Raw genomic sequence first — 16416 nt, 5'->3', positions numbered from 1 at the left:
AAATATCTATGAATTAATGAATGGATAATCAAAATGTGGGTATTAACCATAAAACAGACTATTATTAGGTCAAAAAAGGAATAAAGCACTGACACTTGCTACAACTTGGATGAACCTTAAAAACATGCTATGTGAAAGAAGTCAGTCACAAAAGACCACATATTATATGACTCTATTTATATGAAAGGTCCACAATAAGTCAATCTCAACCTATATAAAGAGAAAGTAGATTAGTGATTGCTTAGGTGTAAAGAGGTAGAAAGGAGGTTAGCAGAGTGATAGCTAAAGGGTACAGTGTTTCTTTGGTGATTAATATGTTCAAAAATTATCTATGGTGATCGCTGCACAACTCTGAAAATATACTAAAAACCATTGAACTGTACACCTTAAGTAGGTAAATTGCATGTTATGTGAAGTATATCTCAACAACACTGTTTAAAAAAATTACTACAACAGCAGCAACAAAGACCATATTTATAGGGATAAGGACAAAAAGAAAGTGCAGAAAAAAATATATATATTAGGGTTGTGAGTCCAGGTAATTTTATTCTTCTATTGATAAAATGTTTATATGTCTGAATGAACATTTTAAAAATTATGATATACAAATGTAACTCACCTTTATAAATAAGAGGCTTATCTTTATCTTCTGTCTTCTCCCTACTAGCCAATTCAAGAAAATCTTCAATCAAGTCCAGAGATATGAGAGATTGGCTGAAAACAAGGCTGAAAAACAAATCAGTGTTCATAGATTAAAAGAGTAACAAACTCAACACATTTCTAATCAAAACCTCAGTAGGACTTTTTTGGTAGAAATTAACAAGCTGATTCTAAAGTTTATATGGATATGCCAAGCACATAGAGTAGCCAAAACAATTTCAAAAGGAAAAAAGTTGGAGGCATAACTCTACATGATTTCAGCACAGAGCTAGTATAATCAAAATAGTATAGTACTGACAAAGAAACCAACACAAATCAATGGAACAGAATATAATCCAGATATAAAGCCACACTACAGTTAACTGGTTTTTGACAAAGAGGCAAAAGCAACTCAATGGAAAGAAGTCTTTTTAACAATAGTCTTGGCAAAAGTGGACATTCATATGCTAAAAAACAAATTTCTGTCTAAGCCTCAGCTGCACAAATAGGGAACAGAAGAATTTAATTTGACAAGTTTTTCTTTAAAATAAAAAAAAGCGTCTTAGCTGACCATAAGTCAGTATGAACCAATAATGTTATTTTGATGTTGGAAAACCACTCTATCAGATTGAAGGAATAGAATAACAAGATCCAGAATAAATGATAACCAGACTCACTATAATTACGTGTTAATAAAAACTCAGCTGAAGTGTTTTGTTTACTGTGACCATATTTTGAGATGAGTGCTAAAAAACTGAAGCATATTCAAGACCATTGTCAGGACTGAAATTAAGCCATACAAAGAATAGAACAATCAACTGAGAAGAAAAAGCTTACAGTGACAAGAGATAAACTCATCATTATCTGAAGAGGAGACAATTGAAATAGTAGTACTGATGTTTGCAACCTACTTTGAAAAGTATCAGGAAAATAAGATGGATAGAGGGATGGATAGATAGGTATATAATAAAGTATGATAAAATATAGTATAGATTCTAGGTGACAGGTATGTAGGTATTCACTCTATTTATTCTTTGTGCTTTTTATGTTTGAAAATTTCCATAATGAAACACTGGACAAAGAATAGTGGTTATCACAATTTCAGAAATGCACAGTTTTATGTCTTAATGTTGGTGACATTTATCACTTGACATAAGTAAAAATGATCATTATAACAGTATTTTTAAAAAGTAATAGATATATTCTATTTTAGACCAGGGGAAAATAGCTATAGGAATACAGTACAAACTAAAGATAAGCATACATTTTCTAACACTTTGAAGTATTCAACTCTAGGGAGCCTTCTGAAATGGAAAATATTCTACCCAGAAGCTAGAAAAACATCTATGATGAACATGGTAGAAGATATTCCTTGTTAGGAAATTAAAAGACTACTAAAAATCTCCTATACATTTTAAACCAAGCTATTTAAGATTTAAATCAGGTAAATTAAAATTTTTCTGCATGTCACTTAGGAAGTATTAGAAAAAACAAGTCTCACAACAAGGGAAAAAATGAATACATTGTCACATAATACATTCTGCAAAAAAAAAAAAATCTCCTATACACTCATAAAATTCTTGTATGGTATCCAATAAAAATTAACTTTAAACTATAAAAGTTAATAGAAAAAAAAGCATGAGCATGTCTAAAGCATCAGTCTCTTCTGACCTTTCAGGAACTTGGAGCGCAAATATCTACTTTCTACTTGACATCTCTCATGGACATATAATATGTCTTGGAAACTTAACAAAACCACAGCAGAACTCTTTACTACCTCTAATAAACTTAGTTCTCCCTTAGTCATCTCCATTTTAGTAAATAACAACATAATTCACAGGCACTTAGGGAGAAAGCCTGAGAGTCATCTTTGACTACTCTCTCTATCTTACTGCCCTGCATTTAATCTACCAAGTATTGTTTCTCTACCCCCAAAACATACTCTTTATCTCCACTACTACCACTCCATTCCATGCCAACATCCTACCTTATCTGAACAACTTGTTTCTGTGTAAGTGGCAATATAAAACAAAAATAACTTTGCAGTGAGTACTTACTTGGTGTCATGTACAGTAGTTAATAAAAACCAATATTTTTATTAACTATTAACTCAAATAATTCACTATCCAGCAAAAAGATAAATACATTAGAATGTGTTTAGAGTGGAAGTATATTAAAAGGTGGTATGAAAATATAACAGAAATCTACCTCTGTCTAGGAAAGTTAAAGAAAGTAAATTAGATTTTTTTAAGATAGAAAATTTGTTTTATTTTAGCCTTATGTTAAAGTGCTTAAAGTTTTTAACAAAAAAATTGTTATATTACAAGCATTATATCTTTAAAATATTTTATGACCAGCACTTAGGACCTTACAACAACCTAAACGATAAGCATGGTTCAAAACTTTAAAAGCACATTTTTAAATAATAAAATGAAGGATAAGATTGGGGGATGGAATCCAGCGAAGGTAATAGGGGCACAAATGCTAGAAGGAAAACAAACAGGAACAAAAACAAAGGAGAAATTATAGAGAGTAGTCAAAAAGGGGTGAAATAAAGCATGAGAGGTATCCACTAGATTTGGAAATTAGAAGGTCAACAGGTGATGTTAGGGGGCTTCCCTGGTGGCTCAGCAGTAAGGAATCCACCTGCCAATGAAGGAGATGCAGTTTGGATCCCTGGGTTGGGACGATCCACTGGAGAAGGAAATGGCAATGCACTCCAGTATTCTTGCCTGGGAAATCCCATGGACAGAGAAGCCTGGTGGTTATCGTCTATAGGGTTGCAAAAGAGTCAGACACAACTTAGCAACTAAACAACAACAACAACAAAGTGACTTTAGGGGGGGCAATTTCAGTAAAGTAACAGTGTAGAAACCACACTGCATGGATTAAAAAATGATTCTGAAAATGATGAAATATAAATACCAAGTAGAGACTTGGCTCAAGGAAATAAGTTCAAGATTCTACAGCCAGAAGGGGAAAATGGCACTGAAGGAACATCCAGAATATGCACTCAGAAATAGTGGCTTAGAAGGAAGATAGTTGTCACTACACTAACCAAGAAATTACATCTTTAAAAAGGAAGAAAACAAAACAGATTTAAGTAGTTCAAACAATAAAAAGGTTATTAAAAATTTGTTTAATATAATAAAAATAGGAAATAGGAAAGACTTACACTTTATCCCCAATTTCCTCTGCCATTCGAAGAATTTCAAAGAGAAGTACCATTTTTCCAGAATGCTCTAAAACCTCAGCATCAGCATCTGTAACAAAATCTTTGTACCAGTCTGGAGCTGGGCTGCTTGGATTAGAAGAGGAAGTAGCTTTACCTAAACAAAATAAATGAAACATAAATAAGTATGCAAATAAGGGAAGAAACTGAAAGATTCCAGAGTGGGATTAAGAAAGAGATTAAGAGAAACAGATATAGACCAACCAACTCAGGGAGAGACTGAGAAAGAAAGAGACTGGTAGGGAGAGAGAGGAAAAAAGACAACCATAGGAAAGGAAGAGCTCTATACTCCAAGAGAAAGACAGGAGATGGGGGAGGTGAGGTAGAGAGGACTCCCGGAAAAGGAAATAAAGAGATAGAGAATCAGACATACACAAAGGCACATAAAAACACACACATATGCACACAGACATGGGGGAGGGCCTCCAAATAGTAAGCAAGAGACAGAACCTGAGAAAGTGAAAGTATGAGAAACAGAATTTGGGTGGGGGGAGGGGTTCAGAAAGACAAAGACCCAAAGAAATTAAGTCCTCCAAGCCCTGAGACAGTATAACCCCAAAGCACACCCTAACAGACAGGGACCAGGAAAAAAAGACCTAGAGACCCAAAGAGAGAGGGAGAGAAGGGAAGAGAGACTGACTCGGAGATCAAGAGAGAAAAGATTTTTGGGGCAGGAAATCTTTCATTGTGCTAGAATTCTGGAAAACTCAAACAAGGATTGTTCCCAGCATCACCATCTCATGTTAAAACATTTCGCTCTTTAAAAAAAGAAGAAAACATTATTTTGCTCTTATTTTCCCCATAAACTTTGACTATAAAAGGTATGAGAAGAAAGTAACAAAATAACCTATGAAAGATAAAGTTAAATTTCAAATACAGAATGTATAGGTTTAACATATTTCTGTGCCTTCTCAGATGCTGTTTAATGCAAAGTACTTTAAATGTTTACATAGTTTGTTATAAAGTATTCTACATATTCAGAAAAGTATATAGAATATAAAGAACAGTGTTCACACATTGCATCTTTGTCAAATTTTAAAACTTGTTAAATCTGCTTCTGATGCAGTTGAAGCACAATAGATGACCTTACCCAATGCCATTCTCTTATTTCCCACCCTTCTTTCTGAGAGGTAAATAAAACCCTAAATTTTATATTTACTTTTTATGTGTATGTTTTTAAATTTTCACTAATGTATGTCACCAAACTATATATTATACTTCATGTTTTTAAACTACATGTAAATGGTACATACGTATAATTATATATATATATATATATATATATATATATATATTATATTTGTACTTTGGCCACCTGATGCAAAGAACTGACTCATTGGAAAAGACCCTGATGCTGCGAAAGATTGAAGGCAGGAGGAGAAGGGGATGACAGAGGATGAGCTGGTTGGATGGCACCACCTACTTGACGGATATGAGTTTGAGTAAACTCTGGGAGTTGGTGATGGGCAAGAAGGCCTGGCGTGCTGCAGTCCATGGGGTCGCAAAGACTCGGACACGACTGAGCGACTGAACTGAACAGATACATACTTTTATACTGAATATATTTTTTCACTGAATATAGTTTTCATTTTCCATTGAAAGTGAGACTGATTCAATCATTCTGCCATATACAGTATTCTACTACATGATTATACTATAATTTCTTAGTTCTCCTGGTCACAGACATTTAGGATATTTTTCATTTTTGGATACTGTGAAATAACTGCAATGAACCAGTCAGTATTCTATTTTTCAAGAATGTATATATCTCATATAAGTTTAAAATTTTCTGGTATAAAGTTATGCTTATGATTTATAAAATATCACATTAAACATTCCTACTTTATAAATTGTTTACTATTTCTGGTTCTTGACATTCTGATCATGATGTTTGATTTCTGTGTTAACTTTGTTGGGTTAACTAATAATTTTTATTGCTAACTTTTCCTAATGTTGATTGTTACTTCAGGCATTCTATAACTTTTTACTGTCATGTCACTTTCAATGTAGCTGGAATATGTGAGAATCCTTGGTAGCCTGGGTTCAGTTCAGTCAGTTCACTCGCTTAGTCATGTCCAACTCTTTGAGACCCCATGGACTGCAGCATGCCAGACTTCCTTGTCCATCATCAAATCCTGGAGCTTGTTCAAACTTAAGTCCATCGAGTCGGTGATGCCATCCAAACATCTCATCCTCTGTCATCCCCTTCTCCCGCTTTCAATCTTTCCCAGCATCGGGGTCTTTTCCGATGTTTCAGTTCTTCACATCAGGTGGCCAAAGTATTGGAGCTTCAGGTTCAGTATTAGTCCTTCCAATGAATATTCAGGACTGATTTCCTTTAGGATTGACTGGTTTGATCTCCTTGCAGTCCAAGGGACACTCAAGAGGCTTCTCCAACACCACAGTTCAAAAGTATCAATTCTTCAGCGCTCAGCTTTCTTTATGGTCCAACTCTCACATCCATACATGACTAGAGGAAGGACCATGGCTTTGAATAGATGGACTTATTTTGGCAAATTAATGTCTCTGCTTTTTAACATGCTGTCTACATTTGCCATAGCTTTCCTTACAAGGAGGAAAGCATCTTTTAATTTCACAGCTGCAGTCACCATCTGCAGTGATTTTGGAGCCCAAGAAAATAGTCTGTCACTGTTTCCATTGTTTCCCTGTCTATTTGCCATGAAGTGATGGGGCCAGATGGCATGATCTTCATTTTTTGAATGTTGAGTTTTAAGCCACCTTTTTCTACTCTCTTCTTTCAAGAGGCTCTGTAGTTCTTCTTTGCTTTCTGCCATAAGGGTGGTGTCATCTGCATATCTGAGGTTATCAATATTTCTGACAGCTGTCTTTGATTCCAGCTTGTGATTCATCCAGCCCAGCATTTTGCATGATGTATTCTGCATATAAGTTAAATAAGCAAGGTGACAATATACACCCTTGACGTACTCCTTTCCCAGTTTGGAACCAGTCCGTTGTTCCACGTCAGATTCTAACTGCTGCTTCTTGACCTGCATACAGATTTCACAGGAGGCAGGTAAGGTCAGTATTCCCATCTCTTTAAGAAATTTTCCACAGTTTGTTGTTATCCACAGAGTCAAAGGCTTTGGCGTAGTCAATAAAGCAGATGTTTTTCTGGAACTCTTTTGCTTTTTCTATGATCCAATGGATGTTGCCAATTTAATCTCCAGTTTCTTGGCCTCTTCTAATCTAGCTTGAACAACTGCAAGTTCTCAATTCACGTACTGTTGAAGCTTCACTTGGAGAATTTTGAGCATTACTTTGCTAGCATGTGAGATGAGGGCAATTGTGCAGTAGTATGAACATTACTTTCTCATTGCCTTTCTTTGGGATTGGAATGAAAACTGACCTTTTCCAGTTTTCTGACAACAAGATGGCAGAGTACAAGGATGGGCACTCATCTTTTCCTGCAAGAACTCCAAAATTGCAATTCAGTGCTGAACAACCATTTACAGGACCCCAGCAAAAAAAGATACCCCACGTCCAAGAGGAAAGGAGAAGCCCCAACAAGGTGGTAGGAGGGGCTAAATCACATTTAGAATCAGACTCCACATCCTCTAGAGATGCTTGAAGGGCTCAAACAAGACCTTGAGTGCACCAGGACCCAGAGGCCCCTCAGAGACTGAGTAAGACCTGCCTTTGAGTGTTTGAGTGTCTCCTGTGGAGGCACGGGTCAACAGTGGCCTGCCGTGGGGACAGGGGCTCTGGCTGCAGCAGACCTGGGTCATGCACCATATGGCATAAGCCCTCTTCGAGTAGGTCGCCACTAGCCCCACCATACAGCTACTGAGCAAAGGACACACAAACTGCAGAACAATTATACCAAAGAAATTCTCCCACTATTAAAAAAGTTCTAGGACCCACAAGAGATTTCCCAACCTGGAGATCTCGAAAAGGGACCAAGAACCCCTAGGGAATTTGAATTTACAGGCCAGAGGGAAACTGAGCCAGACTTGCCTGGGAGTGGAGGCAGGGGTCAACAGTTTGGCCTCAGGCCAAACAACAGGGAGGGAACACACCTATGCCCATCAACAGCAAATTGGATATAAGATTTACTGAACATAGCCCCGCCCATCAGAACAAGATGCAGTTTCCCCCAGTCAGTCTCTCCCATTAGGAAGCTTCCATAAGTCTCTTATCTGTCAGAGGACAGACAGAATGAAAATCAAATCACAGAAAACTAAACAAACTAATCACACGGACCACAGCCTTGCCTAACTCAATGAAGCTATGAGCCATGCCATGTAGGGCCACCCAAGATGAACAGGTCATTATGGAGAGTTCTGACAAAACGTGGTCCACTGGAGAAGGAAAGGGCAAACCACTTCAGTATTCTTTCCTTGAGAACCCCATGAATAGTATGAAAAGGCAAAAAGATAGGACACTGAAAGATGAACTCCCCAGGTCAGTAAGTGCCCAATAAGCTACTGGAGAAGAGTAGAGAAGTAACTCCAGAAAGAATGAAGAGACAGAGCCAAAGTGAAAACAACGCCCAGTTGTGGATGTGACTGGTGACGGAAGTAAAGTCCAATGCTACAAAGAACAATATTGCATAGAAACCTGGAATGTTAGGTCCATGAATCAAGGTAAATTGGAAGTGGTCAAACAGGAGATGGCAAGACTGAACATCAACATTTTAGGAATCAGTGAACTAAAATGGACCAGAATGGGCGATGTTAAGCCTGGGTTAATGCCATACAATTCCACAGTGATTCTGCATCTGCATCTGTCAGGTCTTCCAAGAGGATCACCAACCCATAATTACTTTTGAGGTTAGTATTTCAGCTTGAGATTTTTAGACTATGTAGATAATATAAATTGAAACCATAAACTATGTGAGGGAAAGCCCATGATTATGAATCCAAGGGAACTACTTTTGAAACTCATAGCCCAGGGTGACACAGATAAGATTTTTTGCCAGCTCCCTGAATTGATGGGCAAATTTTTTTTGTATCCTATTCTTCTATGGAGTACATACCCTTTAAATAGATTCAGCTCTAATCTGAGTTCTAAGAACTCTCCACCTCATCGAAGGCTTAAATCTTACGCTGGATAGGTAAAAACCAAAGTTACTCTCAAGAATAGCCCATCCCCAGAGCTTCCATAGCATATCTTCTTGACCTTACTGTTTAAATTCAGTTTCTTCTTTTTGTCTGGGTCCTAGTAATTCCCATTACTTTCATTGTTATTGTTACTCAGTTGTTATCTCCAACTCTTTGCAACCCAGTGCCCTGCAGCACGCCAGGTTTCCCTGTCCTTTACCATCTCCCGAAGCTTGCTCAAACTCATGTCCATCGAGTCGGTGATGCCATCCAACCATCTCATCCTCTGTCGTTCCCTTCTCCTCCTGCTTTCAGTCTTTCCCAGCATCAGGGTTTTTCTCATGAGTTGTTTCTTCGCATCAGGTGGCCAAACTATTGGAGCTTCAGCTTCCACAATAGGCCTCCCAATGAATACTCAGGATTGATTTCCCTTTGGACTGACTGGTTGGATCTCCTTAGAGTACAAGGGACTCTCAAGAGTATTCTCCAACACCATGCTCCAAAAGCATCAGTTCTTTGGTGGTCAGTCTTCTTTATGGTCCAACTCTCACATCTATACATGACTAATGGAAAAACCATAGCTTTGACTATACAGACCTTTGTTGGCAAAGTAATGTCTTTGCCTTTTAATAAGCTAAGTTTGTCATAGCTTTTCTTCCAAGAAGTAAGTGTCTTTTAATTTCATGGCTGCAGTCACCATTCGCAGTGATCTTGGAACCCAAGAGAATAAAATCTGTCACTGTTTCCATTGCTTCCCCATCTATTTGCCATGCAGTGATGAGACTGGATGCCATGATCTTAGTTTTCTGAATGTTGGGTTTTAAGCCAGCCTTTTCACTCTTCTCTTTCACCTTCATCAAAAGGCTCTTTAGTTCTTCTCTTTCTGCCATAAGAGTGCTGTCATCTGCATATTTGAGGTTATTGATATCTTCCCCAGCAATCTTGATGCCAGCTTGTGCTTCATCTAGCCCGGCATTTCGCATGATGTACTCTGCATATAAGGTGACAATATACAGCCTTGGTGTACTCCTTTCCCAATTTGGAACCAGTCTGTCGTTCCATGTCTGGTTATAACTGTTGCTTCTTGACCTTCCTATAGGTTTCTCAGGAGGCAGGTAAGGTGGTCTGGTATTCCCATCTCTTTAAGAATTTTCCAGTTTGTTGTGACCCACACAGTCAAAGGCTTTAGAGTAGTCAATGAAGCAGAAGTAGATGCTTTTCTGGAATTCTCTTACTTCTATGATCCAAGGGATGTTGGCAATTTGATCTCTGTTCCTCTGCCTTTTCAAAATCCAGCTTGTATATCTGGAAGTTCTCAGTTCACATACTGTTGAAGCCTAGCTTGGAGGATTTTGAACATTACCTTGCAAGCATGTGAAATGAGTGCAACTGTGAAGCAGTTTGAACATTCTTTGGCATTTCCATTATTTTTACAGACCTCATTATGCATTTATATTTAAACCACAATAAACTACTAGGTAATGTGTCACATATTTATGTGATTCTATGCCTTAACTTGAGTATCTTATACTATATTCCTCCCTATTTTCTTGACAAACTTCCATGCATATTTTACTGTCCTTCAAGAGTCAACAAAACTTTCATCTTAGAACAGTCTTCTTAAGAGAGTGACCCTTGTCTATCATCTGGGAACTTGAATGGTAAATAGTCCCCTGTACTAACGTAAAATTTTCCCTGAAAAAGAGGGGATCATTGGCCCTAGGCTCCTAGAAAGAAAATTCCTGTTTTTGTTCCAGGAGTCTGGTATTTGCTAAAAGCCAAGCAGACAGTGCTGTTGTCACCAGTCTCCAGTAAAAATCCTTGGGTACTTAACCTTTTAATGATCTCCTCTGTTAGACAACACTTCACACATACTGCCATAAAATGTTGCTGCAGAAATTAGTACATCCAGTGTGACTCCACTAGAAGAGGACTCTTGGAAGATTATGCCTGTTTTCCTCTGGACTTTGATCCATATATGCCTTTTCCCTTTCCTGATTTTGCTTTATGCCCTTCTGCTGTAATAAACCATTGTCCTGAATATGACAATGCTGAGTCCTATGAGTTAAAAAACCTGGGGGTGGTTTGGACGACTCCTGACACATAGCTTATCAAGCATATGTTGACTAAAATTCCTTTCTACAATCAGTCAACTGGCAAATAATCAGTGCCTTTGGGAATTTTAAATTTCGACAGATGTACAAACAACTTCAGCAATGGTTACCCAATTTAATAAAAGCAATTTATGTATGGTAAAAGTGTCAACAATTAAATTAAAAAGCTGGTTCAAACGTGGCAGAAAATAAGTCTCAAAACTTAGCATAGGTGAAAATTTCTGTGTAAAGACAACAGATTCATACTAATTTTAATTCTATTGGATATAATGACAATATTTAATCTCTAAAAAATTAAAAATGGCTCCCAAACATGGGATACTCCAGTTAATAATTATTCTGAATATATAATTAAAACCTACAAATAGATATTACATGCTGAATATTCTTATTTCATCGACACAGAATAATCATTCCTTCTGTTATAATTTTGTATTGTATAGGCATACATGACAATTAACAGTGAATAAATAAATCAAAGCCATTCCTAAATATCCACCCTGGATATTAAAAAATGCTTACAAGGTATGGTACAAAGGAAATACAAACAAATAGAAAGCAAAACTTTTACCTATAATTTCTTAAAGCAATATAAATATATATTTAAACACCATATCTGCAGCAAGATACACTATAGTTGTTTTTTTTCTTTAGAACTTCATTTTATACCAGAATTCTACTACACATGAATATTGGGAGAAGTCATTGGAAATGTAGATTATTGTTAAATGCAACTTAAAGAATACTCTTTCCATCCTGTTTTGGTAACACAGGTGTTTCTATGCTTACTAAACTCAGTGGTTCTATTGGAAATGCAACATATTTGCCAGTCTAGTGAAGAACATTCTCCACCAGACCGGGCATCCCTGAAGATCAGACCCCTTTGCTTATCTTTTGATTCCTGGTATCAGAGTATTAGATATACACCCAATATTTTTGAATCTAGAGAATGACTGAAAGAATTAGGCTATAAATTCACCTATCAATCAGTCATCATCATCATCTTCAAAATGTATCCCAAAGTAAAAGACTATCAGAACTAAAGAATCAGAGATACTTCTTACCACCTCCTAAAACTGAATCTCTTTCCTGACTCCATCCTCTTTTCAGGGTACCACTCAATCCCTTAGTCTTCTTAGCTTTTTTTCTTTAGTTGAAGCATAGTTGATTTACAATGCTATGTTAGTATCAGGTGTACAGCAAAGTGATTCAGGTATATATATATTCTTTTTCAGATTCTTTTCCCTTATAGTTTATTATAAAATATTGAGTACAGTTCCCTATGCCATACAATGGGTCCCTGTTAAATATCTATTTTATATATATGGAAAATCTCATGGATGGAGGAGCCTGGTAGGCTGCAGTCCATGGGGTCGCTAAGAGTCGGACACAACTCAGCGACTTCACTTTCACTTTTCACCTTCATGCATTGGAGAAGGAAATGGCAACCCACTCCAGTACTCTTGCCTGGAGAATCCCAGGGACGGCGGAGCCTGGTGGGCTGCCGTCTATGGGGTAGCATGGAGTCGGACACGACTGAAGCGACTTAGCAGCAGCAGCAGCAGCAGCAGTACGTATATGTTAATCTCCAACTCCTAATTTATCCCCCTTTCTGTTTTGGTAACCACAAGTTTGTTTTATATGTCTGAAGGTCTATTTCTGTTTTGCATATGTTTATTTGTATTATTTTTCTTTTCTTAGTTTCCAGATATAAATTATATCAGATAGTATTTGTCTTTCTGACTTACTTCACTCTGTATGATAATCTCTAGGTCCATTCATGTTGCTGCAAATGGCATTATTTCATAAATTTTTATGACTGAGTAATATTCCATTACATATACATATATGGGATTCCCTGGTAGCTCAGTGGTAAATAATCTGCTTGCCAATCCAGAAGATGCAGATTTGATACCTAGGTCAGGAAGATCCCCTGGAGAAGGAAACGGCAACCCACTCGGGTATTCTACCTTGCATGGGAAATCCCAGGGACAGAGGAGCCTCGTGGGCTATGGTCCATGGGGTTGCAAAAGAGTCAGACAAGACTAAGCGACTAAACAACTAAACAACAAGATACACACACACACACACACACACACACACACACACCACATCTTTATCCATTTATCAACATTTAGGTTGCTTTCATGTCTTGGCTATTGTAAATTGTGCCACAATGAACATTGAGGTGCACATATCTTTGCAAATTATGTTTTTTTCTCCTGATAAAACAGGGCTGGGATTGTAAGATCATATCGTAGTGTTTTTAGTTTTTTATGGAACCTCCATCACCTCACACTGGTCAGAATGGGAATCATCAAAAAGTCTAAAAACCATCAATGCTAGAGAGGGTGTGAAAAAGAACCCCCCTACACTGCCAGTGGCAATGTAAATTAGTATAGCCACTATGGAGAACAGTAAGGATATTCCTTAAAAAGCTACACTGTAATCTTAGAAATAAAGTTGGGATATCATTAAAATATTATGTGTATAAATAGCAGTACTAATAGAATGGTAGAGAACCGGGTGAGGCTTGTCCCCGCCGTGTCTCCAGCCCAGGGCCGCCCACAGTAGGGGTGGCCGGGGGCGGCGCAGCCTCCAGAGGTGGGGGCGGAGGCGCCGGGAGGCGGAGATGGGTGAGGGCGGCCTCCGAAGCCTCCCATCGACCCGTGACGTGCGCCCCGCGGCGCAGCCACTGAGGCCGCTGCCGCTTCGGGGCCTCCGGCTGCAGGCGGCTCTGCTGATGTCCCAGGGCCAGGAATCACCTTCAGGACAGTCTGGTGATACTTCAGTGATATTTAAGGAGGTGATAATTAAGGAGGAAAGCGTCCACAGTTCTTTGGCATGGATGAATGTTCAGCAGGAAGATTAGACTTGACTGAACAGACTCCTATCTTATTAGGGAGTAAAGCCATGGTAGCCAGTCTCATGGATGTAGGAGACTCATTTGGTGACCCAGCTAGTCCTTTGGTTAATAGATCTAGAAACTCATCGGTGGAAGGTGATGATGGGGATGATGATGATGTTGTGTTTATTGAATCTATACAACCTCCTTCAAGTTCTGCTCCAGTAATAGCTGATCAAAGACATTTTGTATTTCCTGCATCAAGAAATAAAAAGCTGCAAGGACATTTTTCTGTAATTCTTCCTTCGTCAAGATATTTGGCTTCTCAGAAGGGAAATATAAGTGAGACAATTGTTATTGATGATGAAGAGGACATGGAAACAAATGGAAGGGAAAAGACAGTTCCTTCCAGTTTTATTGAATGGGGATTTCCTGGAACTAAAAACAGAACCAAAGATTTGGATTTCTCCACTTCCAGTCTTTCAAGAAGTAAGACCAAGACTGCAGTAGGACCTTTTAATCCTAGTAGAATGAATGTGGCAGGAGGTGAATTTCAGAATGGAGGATTTACAACTCATCATAGTCCTGAGATGCACCTACTAAAAAAGCTACCATTGTTCCTCAAGGGGAGTCAAGTGAACCCTTCCCAAAATGTTGTAGTACATCTCGTGTGTCTCCCTATGAATACAGTCAGAATCTTCGAAAAAGAGTTCTGAACAAATCAAGCTGTACAATCTGTAATAAACTAACAGATTTGGCATGAAGTCAGCATTAACAATGTGACACACAAGCTGTGCAGTAACCAGTGCTTTAACAAGTACAGGCTGGCCAGTGGTCTAGTGATGAACTGCTGTGAGCAGTGTGGCGAGTACCTGCCTGGCAAAGGAGCTGGGAACAATGTCCTGGTCACTGAAGGTCAGCAAAGGCGATTTTGCTGCCTAGGTTGTGTTAATGAGTATAAACAGATGATGGAAACAAACTTAAAAAAAGTATTAGCATCAGAAAACAAAAAAAGGAATGCTATTCAGAAGAAAATGAAAGAGAATTATATGGATCATTGAATATACTTCCAGGAAAAATAGAAGAAATACTAGAAAAAAGGAAAAGACTTCAGAACTACAGGTTTCAGCAGAATGTATCCCAGACACATCAGTGGTCCAACAGGATGTGAATTTACCTCCTTCCATGTCAGACATAGCTGATAAACTTCAAGAGCAACTGGGTGAGAAACCATCAGAAGACTCTGTTATTCCAGCTGTGCTTTCTGCAGATCCAGGTACATGGCCCCAAATTTTGAGTATTAAACAAAGGGACACTCTAGTTGAAAATGATCCACCTCAAGTAAGAAATTTTAACTTCCTAAAAGACAGTACAGGGAGGAAGTTTTCAGAAACTTACTATACAAGAATTCTTGCAAATGGTGAGAAAACCACTAGATTCTCGTTATTGTATTCGACCTTGAAAGATTCTGTGTTTTGTCTGTATTGCAAACTCTTTGGGGAGGGAAACAATCAACTGAAGAATGAGAATGGCTGCAGAGATTGGCAGCATTTATCACATATTCCTGGCAAACACGAGGAGAGTGAAATGCACATCAACAATAGCGTTAAATATTTAAAATTAAAATCTGATTTGAAAACAAGTAAAATTGTTGAAGCTTCAGAACACAGATTACAGGAGAGCCAGGGGAAGGATGGTGTGAAGCTGTTGTACCCTTTAGACCTGATCTGACGTGACAAGAGGTCAAATACTTATTCAGAGCTGTACCCTGTCTTTTGCGCTGAGGCTCCCAGACAGAGTGCTTCCTCCGCTCTTTAGTAATACGTATCATAGCAAGTTAACTCATAAAGACGGTTTCTGCTCCAGGTTCTCATGATTAATGCCCATCCCAGTGAAGGCAATTGTTGATCTTTTCAGTCTTTCAATTCACATCTTTTAAAATGGGCATTTCAGGACTGACTTTTTACCGGTGTGATTAATATGTTGTTCTGATTATCTTGAAAGAGGGAGAAAAAGGCTTGAATTTATCAGTACCAGTTGAACAAGATACATATGTGAGCAAGTATTATTTAGAAATAGAATGGAATCTGAAACTGCAGCTTTTTGCTAGTAAACCAAATACTTATGGTTTATTTCATTTGGGCAAAATGTTATTATTTGAACAAAGCAGCATCATTTGTTATGTTAAATGAATTAAGGTGGTTAATTCGTGTTTTATTGGTTTTGTTTTAATTTAATTTATAAATGTTTTAGCTTTTATTGTCATGTGAAAACTATAAGCATAAAGAATATACCTATTTTTATGTTGGTACAAATATAAAATATATTATTGGTATAAATATTAAAATAAAAATATATTAAGTTAGAATGGTAAACTCGGTAAGTGTATTTTGTACACTGATTTAACCAAGCTTCTTGAGCAGTACCAGGCACATAGTAAGAAGACAATAAACATTTGTTGAATGAATAAATGTGCTATGTTAATGCTAACATTATGATATTACATCATATACAAAGAATATACTC

At 37.7% G+C, this 16416-nt stretch overlaps 1 protein-coding gene and 1 pseudogene across 16 annotated transcripts in view; one reads left to right on the top strand and one right to left on the bottom strand.

Annotated features, from left to right (window-relative positions):
- The window catches only part of ATRX (ATRX chromatin remodeler), a 280028-nt gene that overhangs the window by 54537 nt on the left and 209075 nt on the right, over nucleotides 1–16416 (bottom strand). For all 16 annotated transcript variants that reach the window (XM_081563568.1, XM_081563581.1, XM_081563575.1 and 13 more), the window contains 2 exons: nucleotides 3815–3968; nucleotides 620–726 (listed from right to left, as the gene is read on the bottom strand). In XM_081563568.1, coding sequence (XP_081419694.1) covers nucleotides 620–726; nucleotides 3815–3968 — 261 coding nt within the window. The remainder of the gene's footprint in view (nucleotides 1–619; nucleotides 727–3814; nucleotides 3969–16416) is intronic.
- Nucleotides 13817–15621, top strand: LOC145535240 (zinc finger MYM-type protein 5 pseudogene; annotated as a pseudogene).

Source organism: Giraffa tippelskirchi, chromosome X (genome assembly GCF_054371585.1).
Source record: "Giraffa tippelskirchi isolate mGirTip1 chromosome X, T2T-mGirTip1v1.2.pri, whole genome shotgun sequence".
NCBI lineage: Eukaryota > Metazoa > Chordata > Mammalia > Artiodactyla > Giraffidae > Giraffa > Giraffa tippelskirchi.
The sequence above is the reverse complement of the archived record's forward strand: the minus strand, read 5'-3'. Positions and strand labels throughout refer to the sequence as shown.